Raw genomic sequence first — 15705 nt, 5'->3', positions numbered from 1 at the left:
ACAGTGTGTAGATGTGAGATTCGAGTCTCATAAGAAATTTCGGATGATGAAAATTGGATTCTAAGGTTTATAGGCTAAGGTTGAATTAAGGATTTTCAGTTAGGTTGTGTCGTCAGGCGTATATGGATTAGGGTGACATGGGGTCACCCCCGGGTATGTGCATGGTAAGGTTACACGGCAGTTTGATGGCTGAATGACTCTTGGCATGTTAGGGGACGAACGTATGTTTAAGTGGGGGAGAATGGAACAACCCGACCGGTCGTTTTGAGCATTTGCACTTCGCTCGGTAGTTTGAGAGCATGAGTAGCTCTGTATGATGTATTATGACTTGTGTGAATTGTTGGTTTTGGTTTTCAGTTTATTCGGAATCGATTTCGAAGATTGAATTTCATGATTGAAGCTTTAATTTGGAAGATTTAACCAAGTTTGAATTTTAGTATTTGACCTCACAATGGATTTTTTGAAGGTTCCATTAGGTTCGGATGGTGATTTTAGACTCGGGCGTATGCCCGGATTTGATTTGGATATTTCTAGAAGGTTTTGGCGCTAATTGGTGAAAGATAGAAATTTGAAGGTTTGGAAGTACATAAGTTTGACCGAGAGTTGACTTTGAGGATATCAGATTCGGATTGTGGTTTCAGGAATTGGAATATCTTCGTTATATCATTTGAAACTTGTACGCAAAATTTGAGTTCATTCCAGATGGATTTGATATGTTTCGGCGCCAGTTTTGGAAGTTGAAAGTTCAAAAGTTCATTAAACTCGATTTGAGGTATGATTTATCGTTTCAATGTTGTTATGCGTGATTTGGGGACTCGAGTAGGTTCGTGTTATGTTATGGGACTTTTTGGTATATTTAGACGGGGTCCCGAGTGGCTCGGATGGGTTTCGGACGAGGTTCGGATCATTTTAACGCATGTTGCATTGCTGAAGGAGTGTTGGTTCTGGTGTTTCCGCATCTTAGAAAGAATGGACGTAGATGTGAGTCTGCAGATGCGGACAATTAGTGGTAGAAGTGAAAACAGGCTTGGATGGGGGTCATAGCAGATACAGAGAGGCGCACCTGCGTGTGTGCAAAAGCGAAATCTTTGGGAACAGGGGCGGTCTTATGCGCAGATGCGCATTTAGTTGTCGCACCTGCGAATGCACAGGAGCGGATGTTTTTCGCAGGTGTGAAAGGCTACTTTTTCTAGCTTATTCCGCAGAAGCGGCTCAATTATTCGCAGAAGCGAAAGGGCTGGACAGATTTTATTTTTATTCGAGGCCTTGGTTCTTTTTATGAGAATTGTTAGATTTGGGGCTCGAATTGAGGCGATTGTTGAAGCGATTTTCACCAAACGGATTGGGGTAAGCATTCTTAACTCAGTTGTGATTATATTTCGTGAATCTAACTTCATTTTTGTAATTGGATTATGAATTTAAAGATAAAATTGGGGGGTTTTGTCTAAATTTTCATAGTATGAATGTTTGAGTTTTGAACGTCGATTTGTAGTCGGATTTGGGTAAAACTAGTATGGTTGGACTCATAATTGAATGGGTTACCGGATTTTGTGAGTTTCATCGGGTTCTGAGGCGCTAGCCCTGGTTTGACTTTTTGGTTGACTTTGGGCTTTTGATTGAAGATTCGGCCTTTATCATTTGGAATTGTTTCCTTAGGCATTATTTGATGTATTTGAGTTGCTTTTTGCTAGTTTCGAGTCGTTCAAAGGTCGGTACGTGCGGGGTAGCATTTTTGGAGTATAGTTTGGCTTGCCCGGTATTGGATTTGGCTTGTTCGAGATAAGTAACACTTCTAAACTTGTTGCTGAGGGTATGAACCCCTGAATATACGTGATATGTGTTCGGTGTTGAGGTGACGCACATGCTAGGTGACGGGCGTGTAGGCGTGCACCGTGTGAATCATGACTCGGTTGTTTCTGTGGTACTGTGTAGTTACCTAATCTTGTCTTTATCCATGAGATTTCTGCATGCTAGTGTAACTGAGTTGTGATCTATGTTAGAAACCATGTTTAGGCTATATACTTATCCTGTTGGGACCCATTGAGGTCATTTCTACTGTCGAGTTATCTGCTTAAATTGCAATTACATACTTAGTCATACTCATTCATTGCATATCATATCTCAGTCTCTGTTATCATTTGCCTCACATCATATTATCATTGTTTGGGCCGATGGGCATGAGATTTGTGAGGCCGAGAGACTAGAGAAATTGATGGCTGAGTGAGGCCGAGGGCCTGTTTGTGAGAGATATTTATGGGATCGGGTTGCACGCCGCAGTAGACTTTATTGATTCATGCCATGATTGGCTTATTATAGCTCTTGGAACTATATACAGTATTATAGTATTTTCACCACCACCGAGCTATAATCGACGGGTAATCCCCTATTGGGCAACCTCTAATCAAATGGTAAGTTATATATCGAGCCTACTGTGGCCGAGCACCTATGAACGAGCCTATAATGGCTGAGTTACCGAGCCTAGTATGGTTGAGTGCCTATGAGCGAGCCTACTACGGCCGAGCAGTTGTACGTACTGAGCCTTAAAGGGCCGGACAACTATTTTACTTACTATATTCAGAGAGTTGAGTCAGTATCAACACGTAAGTATATCTTCAGATTATATTTGACTCCCAGTTACTTTCTGTTATTATATTATCAGTTCAGTTTCAGCTTTCAGTTATTCTATTGCCTTACATACTCGATACATTATTTCGTACTAACGTCCCTTTTACAGGGATGATGCATTTCATGCTTGCAGGTTTAGATAGACAAACGGGTAGACCTCCTCAGTAGGTGTTGTCCGAGTTCAGCTCGATCGATAAGCTCCACGTCATTCGTAGTTGCAAGGTCTAGGGTTTTGAGTGCATATTGTATGTGTGTGTGTGTGTGTGTGTGTATGTATATATATATATATATATATATATATATATATATATATATATATATATATGGTTGGGGCCCAGTTTCGACCACATCACAACCATCAGTAGAGGCTTGTAGATATATCTTGTCAGTTAGTGCAGTATGTTGGCCACGTAGGCCTTGTATGTATTTTTTGGTTTGTCAACTGTAGTAGTTGTGATGGCCTTGCCGGCCCACCTTTATACTGATGTTCAGTTGGAGCTAGTCTCCGTTCAGTTTTATATTTTCTTTCACAAATTATCCTACAATGTGACCCTATGGCTAAAGTATCACATTATTGTTCAGAGCCCCTCAGTCTCAGGTTGGTACGCTCGGTCAAGTGAGGCACCGGGTGTCAGTCTCACCTCCTCGGGTTTAGGTCGTGACAAACTTGGTATCAAAGAAGTTCTGTCCTAGGGAGTCTACAGGTCGTGTCTAGTAGGGTCTTGTTTATAGATGTGTTGTGCACCACATTATATAAGGAGGGGACTACATGACATTTAGGAGTTGGTTACCCTTCCTTCGTGTTGTAGAACTGAGTTATAGGAAATTTAAGTTAAACTTATGTATTGGTGTTTGCACACAGAGATGTCGGTAACTAGGAAGACTACGGCTAGTTAGAGGAGAGATACAGCAGCGGGTGAGGCAACCAGCAGGGTACCTCCAGTAGATGAGGAATAGTCTAAGGCCTAGGGTGAGACTCCTTCTCAGCCATTACCGGCTCCTCCATGACCTGAGGAGATTCCTAGGGATAGTGCACATCCAATTCCGCATCCACTTCCATTAGATCGGGACTTGAGGAGTGCGGTGCATTTGTTGACACAGTTGGTAGCTACCCAATAACAGGCTAGGGCACCAGCTAGTACAGGATCTTCTAAGGGGTCTGGGAGTTCAAGGGTTCGAGAGTTTATTTCCTTAAGTCCCCCAGAGTTCACAGGGACAGATCAGAGGGAGGACCTGCAGGATTTCACAGATCATCTCCACAGGATCTTTTAGGTTATGCATGCCACGGAGAAAGAGATATCTTTTGGACTCCGAGATATAGTCGACCTTTGGTACAAGGGATGGGATAGGTCCAGGGGACGTGATGCACCTCCAACTATTTGGGAGAATTCTTCAGGTTCCTTCCTTGACCAGTACTTATCGCGGGAGATCCGACAGGCTCGAGTCGATCAGTTTCTAGACCCCAAGCAGCGCAAAATGAGCGTTCGAGAGTATAGTTTCTATTTTGACTCATTGGCCAGATATGCTCCATCCATAGTTGCTACTATGCGGGACAAGATCCACATGCTTATAGCAGGGTTGGCACCAGAGTTTACCGAGGCATGTGCTACCGCTGCATTGCAGGATAGTAAGGATATCTCCTGGATTCAGGCATTCACTAAGAATATAGAAAAGGGCAGGCATCGGCAGCAGGGTACAGAGAGGAGTGAGCAAGGGCTGTGTAAGAGGATGAGATTTGCCGGGTATAAGGAGCAGTCTCGGGGTAGCTATAGGCCCCAGTACTTCGGACGGCCACCTAGGCCTCCACCTCCTCAGTTACAGGGTTACAGCTTTGATCGATATGCTCAGTCAGGACCAGGTGAGAGCTCACGGGTATCGGGTTTGCAGCGACAGCGAAGTTCAGGGCATATATGATCATTTCCACCGCGGTGTGACATCTGTGGTAGAGGACAACTAGGATAATGCCAAGCAAGTTCTGACGCTTGTTATATGTGTGGACGTCCGCGGCATATGATACGAGATTGCCTAAGTAGAGATTCTGGGGGGTATGGAACAACGAACGAGTTCAACAGCAAGATCATCTATGTTCGTGTATCCTTCAGGGCGCAAGTCTCAGTCTTCGGATGGTAGAGGTCGAGGCAGAGGTAGAGGTTCCAGTTCATGCGGTAATCAGAATCATATCTATGCTTTAGCGGGTCGATAGGACCAGGAGTCTTCACCAGATGTTGTGACAGGTATATTGACCATTTACTCTCACGATGTTTATGCCTTGATAGATCAAGGATGTAATTTATCATATATTATCCCATTTGTCGTGTGGAAGTTTGGTATAGTGCCTGAAATACTAAATGATCCTTTTGCAGTATCTACACCGGTCGGAGAACCGATTATTTCTAGACGGGTTTACCGAGGTTGTACGGCAACATTTTGTAGTCGTCAAACCTAACCCAACCTAATTAAGCTAGAGATGATGGATTTTGAGGTTATCATGGGCATGGACTAGTTGGCAGCTTGCTATGCCATAGTTGATTGCAGAGCAAAGGCAGGCAGATTTCATTTTTCGAGTGAGCCATTCCTTGAATGGGTAGGTAATATAGCGACATCCAGAGGTAGGTTTATTTCCTATCTGAAGGCAAGGAAAATGATCGCAAAAGGGTGCATTTATCATATTGTGTGAGTTAGAGATGTAGATGATGAGATACCTACACTTCAGTCTATTCCAACAGTCAGAGAGTACACAGATGTGTTTCTAGATGAGCTTCCAGGTATTCCTCCAGAGCGAGAGATTGATTTTAGCATCGATTTGCTTCCGGGAACTCAACCAATATTCATTCCTCCATATAGAATGGCTGCTGCCGAATTGAAGGAGTTGAAGGAACAGTTAAAAGATTTGTTGGAGAAAGGTTTCATCAGACCCAGTACCTCACCTTGGGGTGCACCGGTACTGTTTGTGAAGAAGAAATATGGCTCGCTAAGGATGTGTATCGATTATAAGCAGCTGAACAAGGTTACTATTAAGAATAAGTATCCACTTCCAATGATCGATGACTTCTTTGATCAGTTGTAGGAGGCTAGATGCTTTTCGAAGATAGATTTCGGGTCGGGGTACCATCAGGTCAGAATTCAGGAGAAAGATATTCCGAAGACAGCTTTCAAAAGCCGATATGGCAACTTTGAGTTCCTTGTCATGTCCTTCGGGTTGACAAATGCACCCGCCATATTTATGGACTTGATGAATAGCGTATTCTGACCATTCTAAGATTTGTTTGTGATAGTATTTATTGATGATATTCTGGTTTATTCACGTTCAGAGGAGGAGCATGTAGACCACCTGCGAGCGGCACTCCAAACCCTTTGGGATCTTAAGTTCTATGATAAGTTTTCTAAATGTGAGTTTTGGTTGAAGTCTATAGCATTCTTAGGGCATATTGTATCCGATGAAGATGTAAAGGTAGACACTCAGAAGATTGAGGCCGTGAAATGCTGGCCTCGACCTACTAATTCGACAGAGGTACGTAGCTTTCTAGGCTTAGTGAGCTACTACCAGAGGTTCATAGAGGATGTTTCTTCCTTTTCGGCACCATTGATGAAGTTGACTCAGAAAGCAGCAAAGTTTTAGTGGACAGAGGCTTGCGAGCGGAGTTTCCATGAGCTTAAGAACATGTGGACCTCAGCGCCAGTTCTAACACTTCCAGAGGGTCCAGAGGGTTATACCGTGAATTGTGATGCTTCAGGTGTCGGGTTAGTATGTGTCATGATGCAACATGGGAAGGTAATTGCATACGCTTCAAGGTAGTTGAGGAAGCACAAGAGGAATTATCCGACCCATGACCTCGAGTTAGTTGCGGTAGTCCATGCACTTAAGATATGGCGGTATTATTTATATGGCATTCATGTGTACATATTTACATATCATAAAAGTTTGCAATATATCTTCAAGCAAAAGGAGTTGAATTTACAACAGAGGCGATGGCTAGAGTTATTGAAAGATTGCGATGTTAAAATTCCCTACCATCCTGGGAAAGCTAATGTTGTAGCTGATACCTTAAGTCGCCGATCTATGGGTAGCTTAGCACATGTAGAGGCTGAGAAAAGAGAATTACCTAGAGAGCTTTATCAATTGGCTTGTTTGGGGGTTTGGTTAGTAGATTCTGATGATGGTGGAGTTGTACTCCAAAACACTGCAAAATCATCTCTCATAGCTGAAGTAAAGGAAAGGCATTAGGAGGACCCAGAGTTGGCCGAGTAGAAGTAACCGTTGTTGCTCAAGGAAGATGGGGTTCTCAAATACAGGGTTCGTCTATATGTCCCAGATATAGCAGGCCTACGAGACAGGATTATGTCAGAGGCACATTATTTGTGGTACTCCATTCATCCTGGGTCGACGAAGATGTATCATGACATTAAGGATGTGTACTGGTGGAACGATATGAAGAATAAAATTGGTGAGTTTGTCGCCCAGTGTCCTAATTTCCAGCAGGTAAAGGTAGAGCACCAGAAGCCCGGAGGGCTAATGCTAACTATAGAGATCCCGACGTGGAAATGGGAGACGATAAACATGGACATCGTCATGGTTTTGCCGCATTCTCATCTTATGTTTGATTCTATATGGGTGATAGTCTATAGGCTCATGAAATCAGCCCATTTCCTATCGGTCAGATCTACGTATACAGCCAAAGATTATGCAAAGTTTTATATTAAGGAGATAGTGCGGCTACTCAGAGTACTAGTATCTATTATATCTAACCAAGGGGCCCAGTTTATAGCGTATTTCTGGAGGTCATTTCAGAGAGGTCTAGGGACTCAGGTGAATCTCACATAGCTTTTCATCCAAGGATTGGTGGACAAGCCGAGCGCACAATTCAGACACTCGAGGATATGTTACGAGCATGTGTGTTGGATTTTAAAAGAAGTTGGGATGAACATCTATTACTTATTGAGTTTGCATATAATAATAGTTACCACTCCAGAATCCAAATGGCTTTGTACGAGGCTTTGTATTGGCGTATGTACTTATATCCTATAGGGTGGTTTGATGTTGGAGAATCTGAGTTACATGGGCCACACTTGGTTCAGCAGGCCGTAGAGAAGGTAAAGCTTATCCAGGAGCGACTGTTGACAGCTCAGAGTCGTTAGAAGTAATATTCTGACGTGCGGCAATGAGACTTAGAGTTTGGGGTTGATGACTGGGTATTCTTAAAGGTGTCTCCTATGAAGAGCGTGATGAGGTTTGACAAGAAAGGCAAGCTTAGCCCAAGGTATATTGGGCTTTATAGTATTATTCAAAGAGTGGGCTGAGTAGCTTATGAGTTAGATTTTCCCTCCGAATTAGAATCTGTCCATCCGATTTTTCACATTTCTATGCTGTGGAAGTGCATTGGGGATCCTACACAAGTGGTGCCCACTGATGATGTACAGATAACAGAGGACTTATCGTATAAGGAAATTCCAGTTGTCATACTAGACCGACAAATTCGCAAGCTATAAAATAAGGAGGTATCCTTGATCCACGCCTAATCCACACTCAATGGTGAGGCTTTGGCTCAACAGGATGCAGCTTTTATTTTGAGATTTGACCATGTGTACCCGAGTTGATTTTTTGTTAACTTTTGAAATTTTGTTAACGATCAAAATTCTATCATTTGGAATTAATTTTTATAGCTTATATGACTTCCTTGAGAATTCTTTGGGCTAGATTATGCTCGTTTAACGGATTTAGAGTTAGAAAAGGCAAATTTGGAAGAATAGAGCCAGCCAGCCCTTGGTGAGGTAAGTATCTTGCTTAACCTCGATTGAGGAAATGTTTTTTTTAAAATGGACATATGTGCTACATGCTACATGTTTAGGGGTGAGGTATATGTTAAGTGACGAGCGTATATGTGTGTAACAACCCGACCGGTCATTTTGTGTATTTGAGCTATGTTCATCTATTTGATGTTTCTCTTATACTTGTTTGTTATTTTGTGACTTGCAGGGATGGTTGGTTAGATTTTAGGGACATTTTGGAGTGAATTGGAGCACTTAGTTCCAAGGGTGAAAGCTTAAGTTATAAGAAGTTGATCAAGGTTAGACTTTATAAATGACATCGGAATGGTATTTTGATGATTCCAATAGGTTCTTATGGTAATTTTGGACTTAAGCGTCTGTCCGGATTTGGATTTGGAGGTTCCTAGTTTGAATTGGCTCTATTTTGTGAAAGTTAGAAATTTAAAGGTTTGGAAGGTTCATAGCTTTGACCGGGAGTTGACTTTGATGCTATCAGGTTCGGATTATTATTATGGAAGCTGGTACAGGTTCATTATGTTATTTGGAACTTGTGTGCAAAATTTAGAGTTATTCTGAGTTGGATAGACGTGGTCCGGCATGAGTTGTTAAAGTTGGCAGTTGATTAGTTCATTAAGCTTGAATCGAGGTGCAATTTGTAGTTTTGATGTTACTATGTATAATTTGATACCTCGAATAGGTCCGCGTTATGCTTTGGGACTGGTTGGTGTGATTGGACAGGGTCTCGAGGGGCTCAGGAGTGTTTCGGATGGATGTCAGATCGTTTTGAGCTTGGTTGAGCTGCTGAAGATTTGCAGGTATCTAGTGTGCTTCGCGATCGCGGAGCAAGTCTCGCGATCGCGAAGAGTCATTTTGGGTAGCTGAGTTTTTTTCCTTCACGTTTGCATGCAAAGGGCTCGCGTTCGCGTAGTGGAAAGCATGGATGGGAGTCGGCTGGGGAAAAGCTTTCACATTCGCGATGGGTTGACCGCGTTCGCGTAGGCCTGAGGATCTTGAGCATCATGTTTGATGGTGACTGACCGTGTTCGCGAAGAGCATTTTTGGGGCAGGGGAGATTGCGCTTCACGAACATGAGGCTTGTGTCGCATTCGTGAATGGTATCACTGGGCAGATTTTTAAAGATTTGTATCTCGGGACATAGACCCATTATTTTATATTTTGAGCTTTAGACTTGGAGAGGGCGATTTTTAAAGGGTATTTTCACACAAGGCAAGAGGGTAAGTGATTTCTACATGATTTTAATATTATATCTTGATTACTCATGGATTATTACACATATATTATGGGGTTTGAAGGGAAAATTTGGGGATGTGTGGTTTTGGAGAGTGAAAATGGAGATTTTGACTCCGATTCAGAGTCAGATTTGGATAAAACTAATTATTTGGACTCGTATTTGAATGGGTAGTCGGGATTTATGACTTTTATCGGGTTCCGAGAGACAAGCCCGAGTTGACTTTTTGGGTTGACTTATTGCTATTTGATAAAGATTGGAGCTTTATTACGTAGAATCGATTCTTATAGCATTGTTTGACATTATTGAGTTATTTTTTACTAGATTTGACCCGTTTGGAGGCCGATTCGAGAGGCAAGGGTTTTTGGAGTATTGTCTCTTGCGCTTTGAGATAAGTATGGGTTTTTGGAGTATTGTCTCTTACCCGTTCCCGTAGATTTTGATGCTTATTATGTGTTGGGGTGATGCACGTACATGGCGAGGAGCGTATTTGCATATACTGTGGTTATTAGGCTATTACATGCCTTGTTTTGCTAACATGCCTTCGTGTTACCATGTTTTCTTTACTTGTATGACTACTTGGACTATTATTCATGCTAGAAATCATGTCTAGGCTATGTGTTTATCCGTTTGAGATATGATAGGGCTATTTTGCTATGTTGAGCTATTTGCCTTGATTGTAGTCATACTTTTTAGTCATGATATTATATTTACATGTTATTTCACCATTTCTATATGTCTTACCTGTTTTCTCACATGTTGTTGGTTTCCTTACTGAGTACTATGGGATTGAGTGGATTTGTGGCAAGTTGGTACAAATTGTGCGGCATATTAATTTCTAGTAATGTGAGATATTGGCATATTATGATATGAGTGGATTAATGATTAAACTAGGGCCATAGGGCCATGATAATATTGATATTGAATGACGCGTGTGCCAGGCTCCCTATTGGGCTGAGTGGTATTGATATTAAGGTGACGCGTGCACCAGGCCATTTTGGGCTGAGTTATGATGATCGTTGACTTTTGATATCATCGCTTGGACAACGATCTACACGTCCGGAGTCAGGTGATAACCCATGGTCTTTGGACTTGTTAGTGCAAGCACTCTCAACAGTTGTTATGTGTTGAGAGTGTGCCTATTTGATGGAACCATGTATTCATTGATTTTGGCATTGTTACTTGTCATGCAGGCATAGAGATGTATCTTCCTCAGTCCTCATACTAATTGAAATTATATATCTTGAAATTGATGACCTAACTGATTTGATTGGAAAGAATGGCTATTTCTTGTTAATGTGAATAAGTTGAACTTGTTATTCTTGATCTGCTTTCCTTTATTATATTACTATGTTGTTTCTGTCATTGTTGACTGTTGAAAGTAGTAGCGGACTTTGCCAATCTTGTCACTATCTTCAATCCAAGGTTAGGCTTGCTACTTACTGAGTACATGGGGTCGGTTATACTCATGCTACACTCTGCACTTTATGTGCAGATCTAGGTGTAGCTGATATAGTTGATAGATAAAGAGTTGCACCGGTACCGTTTGGAGATTTCAAGGTAGCTCTGTTGTTTCTGCCCGTAGGCCTTGGATTCTTTTCCTTACTTTTGTCATTACTATTTATGTACTTCAGACAGCATTGTATCGTTATTCGAACATATGTACTTATTATTCCATATAGCTCATGTATTCGTTGACACCAGGTTCTAGGATGGTATTGCAATTGTATCGCTATATTGCTTCAATTATCTATCTTATTCCGCTTTCGAAGATATATCTTATTATTGTTAGCATTTATTTCTATATATTTGATGTTGGCTTGCCTAGCAAGCAGTGTTAGGTGCCTTCATGGCTTTGGTAGGATTTGGGGTCGTGACAAGTTGGTATCAGAGTACTAGGTTTCTTAGGTCTCACGAGTCATGAGCAGGTCTAGTAGAGTTTTACGGATCGGTACGGAGAAGTCTATACTTATCTTCGAGATGCTACAGGGCTGTTAGGAAAACTTCACTTCTTCTATTCTTTATCGTGCGAATTTGATTATCCTTGAGTTAGAAAATTTACTCTTCTATTCTCTCACGGGTGGTGATGATACGATCATTGGGTGTAGTTTATCAAGCTCTGGTACCCCAGGCTAGGGCCGCAAGAGTACAGGGTCGAGGCAGAGGTACGGGAGGAGTGCGTGTTGCAGCTAGAACCTCTGCTTGAGCGGCTATTGTGGAACCACCATTACTCCTGATGAGGATCAGGTTCATGACTATGATGATGAGCCAGAGGTAACAACTCAGGTTCCCCAAGGCCTATTTGTATCACCAACTGTTCAGAATGCTTTAATTTGTATGGTTGGCTTGTTTCTGAGTTTGGCTCAGGCTAGGGCATTTCCTACTATACCAGCTACTTCCCAGGCAGGGGGCAGAAGGCAGACTTCAGCTACCCATACCCTAAAGTAGGTAGCCCATGGTTTTCAGACTCCTGCAATGTTACCGGTTGGGGGAGTTTAGCCTACTATTATTGCGCAGCGTGAGGATAGGCCCGCAATGTCAGCCGATGAGATGAAAAGACTGGATATGTTCACCAAGTTACATCCTCTTCACTTCAGTGGTACACTTCAGAGGATGCCCAGGGATTCTTGGATCGTCCCATGAGATTTTGCGCAATTTGGGACTAGTAGAGTCCAATGGAGTTGATTTCACCGCTTTCCACATGCATGTTCCGGCCAAGAGGTGGTGGCAGGTTTATGAGATGGGTCAACCAGCAGGATCACCTCCTCTTACCTGGTCTGAGTTCTCCAAGGTCTTTTTGGAATATTTTATAATTACACTAGGAGAGAGGAGCTGAGGAGGCAGTTTGAGTGCCTTCAGTAGGGTCCGATGTCAGTTACTGAATATGAGATTAGGTTTACGGAGTTATCTTATCATGATATTATTTTGATAACCACTGAGGAGGAGAGAGTGAGGAGATTCATTGATGGTCTTCACCATGGTATTCATATTGCTATGGCTAGAGAGGTGGAGACCGGGACTCTATTTTACCAGGTTATAGAGATAGCGTTGTATTGAGCACATTCGCATTGAGACTAGAGAGATGATGTAAGGTAGGGACAAGAGGTTCCGACATTCAAGGAGTTTCAATGGTGCCTCATCAGGAGGTCGCGGTCAGTTTGGGGGAGGCCAGTCTAGGAGGCCAGCTTATCATTCACTACCACCCAGTCGAGGATCTCTCGTGTAGTCTTCATTCAGTGCACTTCCAGCATAGAGTTCTCATCACACTCTATCTGTTCAGGGTTCATTGGTACTTGGTTCTTCTAGTGGCTATTCTAGTTCATGGGATCTGACTTAGATCCCGTAATCATTCCTAGTCAGAGGTTTCTATGAGTTTGGAGAGTTGGGACATGTCAAGAAGTATTGATCCCGTTTTCATAGAGGTCTAGTGCAGTAGGGAGGTCAGACTATGGTTCCCGCATCGGTTGCTACACCACCTGCTCAGCTAGCTCGGGGTGGAAGTCATCCATGATGTGGTCATCCTGGAGGGGGAGCTCAGTCTAGTGGAGGTCAGACTAGACGTTATGCTTTCCCAGGGAGGACTAAGGTCGTTGCTTCTGATGTAGTAGTTACAGGTATTGTTTCTGTGTGCTACAAGGATGCTTCAGTATTCTTTGATCCTGCTTCCACTTTTTCATATATGTCATCATACTTTGTTTCTTGTCTGGATATGCCTCGTGGTTCTCTTGATGCTCTTGTGCATGTGTCTACACCTGTTGATGATTCTATTGTATTGGATCGAGTTAATCGATCATGTGCGATCATTATTTATGGTTTCGAAATGAGGGTGGATTTTCTATTATTAGATATGATGGATTTTGATGTGATATTAGTTATGGATTGGTTATCCCCATACCATGATATTCTGGATTGTCCCGCTAAGACCGTGACATTGGCGATGTTGGGGTTTCCTAGGTTAGAGTGAAAGGATTCTCTTTGTTTCACTCCTAGTAGAGTGATATCATTTTTGAAGTCTCAATGGAAGGTTAAGAAGGGATATTTGGCATATTTAGCCTTTGTCAGAGATGTTAGTGCTGATACTCTTACTGTTAAGTCAGTTCCAGTAGTGAGGTTCCTCCTTATCGTATGGCTCTAGCGGAGTTGAAGGAATTGAAGGAACAGCTGCAAGAGTTGTTAGATAAGGGGTTCATCAGGCCTAGTGTTTCACCTTGGGGTGCGCCGGTGTTGTTTGCTAAGAAGAAGGATGGATCTATGAGAATGTGTATTGACTATCGGTAGTTAAACAAGGCGACCATTAAGAACATGTATCCATTGTTGTGTATTAATGACCTATTTGATCAACTTCAGGGTTTTAGGATGTTCTCGAAGATTGACTTGAGATCGGGGTATCACCAGTTGAAGATTAGTGATTTGGACAACCCTAAGACTGCTTTTCAGACTTGTTATGGGCATTATGAGTTTATGGTGATGTCGTTTGGGTTGAATAAAGCCCCAGCAGCTTTCATGCACTTGATGAACAGTATGTTCCAGCCTTACTTGGATTCATTTGTCATTATGTTCATTGATGATATATTGGTGTATTCCTGTAGTAGGGAGGAGCATGAGCAGCATTTGAGGACTGTGCTTCATACTTTGAGGGAGAAGAAGTTATATGCTAAGTTTTCCAAGTGTGAGTTTTGGTTAGACTCGGTGGCATTCTTGGGTCATGTGGTATCTAGTGATGGGATCAAGGTGGACCCGAAGAAGATTGAGGCAGTTCAGAGTTAGCCCAGACCTTCTACCGCTACAAAGATCAGGAGCTTCTTGGGTTTGGGAGGTTACTACCATCGCTTTATAAAGGGATTTTCATATATTGTCACCCCATTGACTAAGTTGACTTGGAAAGTCGCTCCATTCAGGTGGTCGGATGAGTGTGAGGAGATCTTTCAAAAGCTCAAGACAACTTTGACTACGGCTCTAGTGCTGGTTTTGCATTCAGGATCGGGATCATATACGGTCTATTATGATGCATCACGGATTGGCATTGGGTGTGTGTTGATGCAGTACGGTAGGTTGATTGCCTACGCATCACGCCAGTTGAAGCCCCATGAGAAGAACTATCCAGTGCATGATTTGGAGTTAGCAGCTATTGTACACACGCTCAATATTTGGGGAATTACTTATATAGCGTGTCTTGTGAGGGGTATACGGATCATCGAAGTCTTTAACATCTATTCTAGCAAAAGGATTTGAACTTGAGCCGGTGGAGGTTGTTGGAGCTATTGAAGGACTATGATATCGTCATTCTTTATCATCTGGTGAAGGCCAATATGGTAGCAAATGCCTTGAGTAGAAAGGCGGAGAGTATGGGAAGTTTAGCATTTATTCCAGCTGGTGAGAGGCCTTTGTCTATGGATGTTCAGGCTTTAACCAATAGGTTCATGAGATTAGATATATTAAAGCCTAGCGGAGTTCTTGCTTGTGTTGTATCCCAATCACCTTTGTTTGAGCGCATCAAGAATCGTCAGTATGATGATACCCACTTCATTTTCTTCAAGGAGGCGGTGCAGCAAGGTGGTTCTAAGAAAGTGTCTATTGGTGATAATGGTGTATTGCGGCTTCGGGGCCGGATTTGTGTTCCTAATGTGGATGGGTTGAGAGAGTTGATTCTTGAGGAGGCTCATAGTTTGCAGTATTCTATTTATTTGGGTGTTGCAAAGATGTACCGTGATTTGAAGCAGCATTATTGGTGGAGGAGGATGAAGAAAGACATTGTTGGATATTTTTTTTAGTATTTGAATTATCAGCAGGTCAAGTATGAGCATCAGCTCCCTAATGGGTTGCTTCAGAAGATTGAGATACCGGAGTGAAAGTGGGAGCACATGACTATGTACTTTGTGGTAGGTTCGCCATGGACATTGAAGAGATTTGATGTTGTTTGGGTCATTGTGCACAGACTGACCAAGTCTGCACATTTTATTCCAGTTATGACTTCCAATACTTCGGAGCGGTTTGCTAAGATCTACATCAGGAAGATTGTCAGTGTGAATGGTGTGCATGTGTCTATTATCTCAGATCGAGGCACT

The 15705-nt window shown here is 42.4% G+C and overlaps 1 protein-coding gene across 1 annotated transcript; it reads left to right on the top strand.

Annotated features, from left to right (window-relative positions):
* The first annotated feature begins 3900 nt into the window (after nt 1-3900).
* Nucleotides 3901-6850, top strand: LOC138899997 (uncharacterized). The gene is made up of 4 exons (XM_070186697.1): nt 3901-4483; nt 5316-5390; nt 5937-6136; nt 6566-6850. The coding sequence occupies exons 1-4, from the start codon at nt 3901-3903 to the stop codon at nt 6848-6850; spliced, it is 1143 nt and encodes a 380-aa protein (XP_070042798.1).
* Nucleotides 6851-15705: the final 8855 nt, after the last annotated feature.

Source organism: Nicotiana tomentosiformis, chromosome 10 (assembly GCF_000390325.3).
Source record: "Nicotiana tomentosiformis chromosome 10, ASM39032v3, whole genome shotgun sequence".
Taxonomy (NCBI): Eukaryota; Viridiplantae; Streptophyta; class Magnoliopsida; order Solanales; family Solanaceae; genus Nicotiana; species Nicotiana tomentosiformis.
The sequence above is the reverse complement of the archived record's forward strand: the minus strand, read 5'-3'. Positions and strand labels throughout refer to the sequence as shown.

Excerpts from the sequence above, each read along its gene's own strand:
- LOC138899997 (XM_070186697.1), top strand. The coding sequence starts at position 3,901 with ATGCATGCCACGGAGAAAGAGATATCTTTTGGACTCCGAGATATAGTC. Across the intron at positions 4,484-5,315 it reads ATATGCTCAGTCAGGACCAG|ATGATGAGATACCTACACTT; the intron begins GTGAGAGCTCAC and ends TTAGAGATGTAG. Across the intron at positions 5,391-5,936 it reads GTTTCTAGATGAGCTTCCAG|AGGAGGAGCATGTAGACCAC; the intron begins GTATTCCTCCAG and ends ATTCACGTTCAG.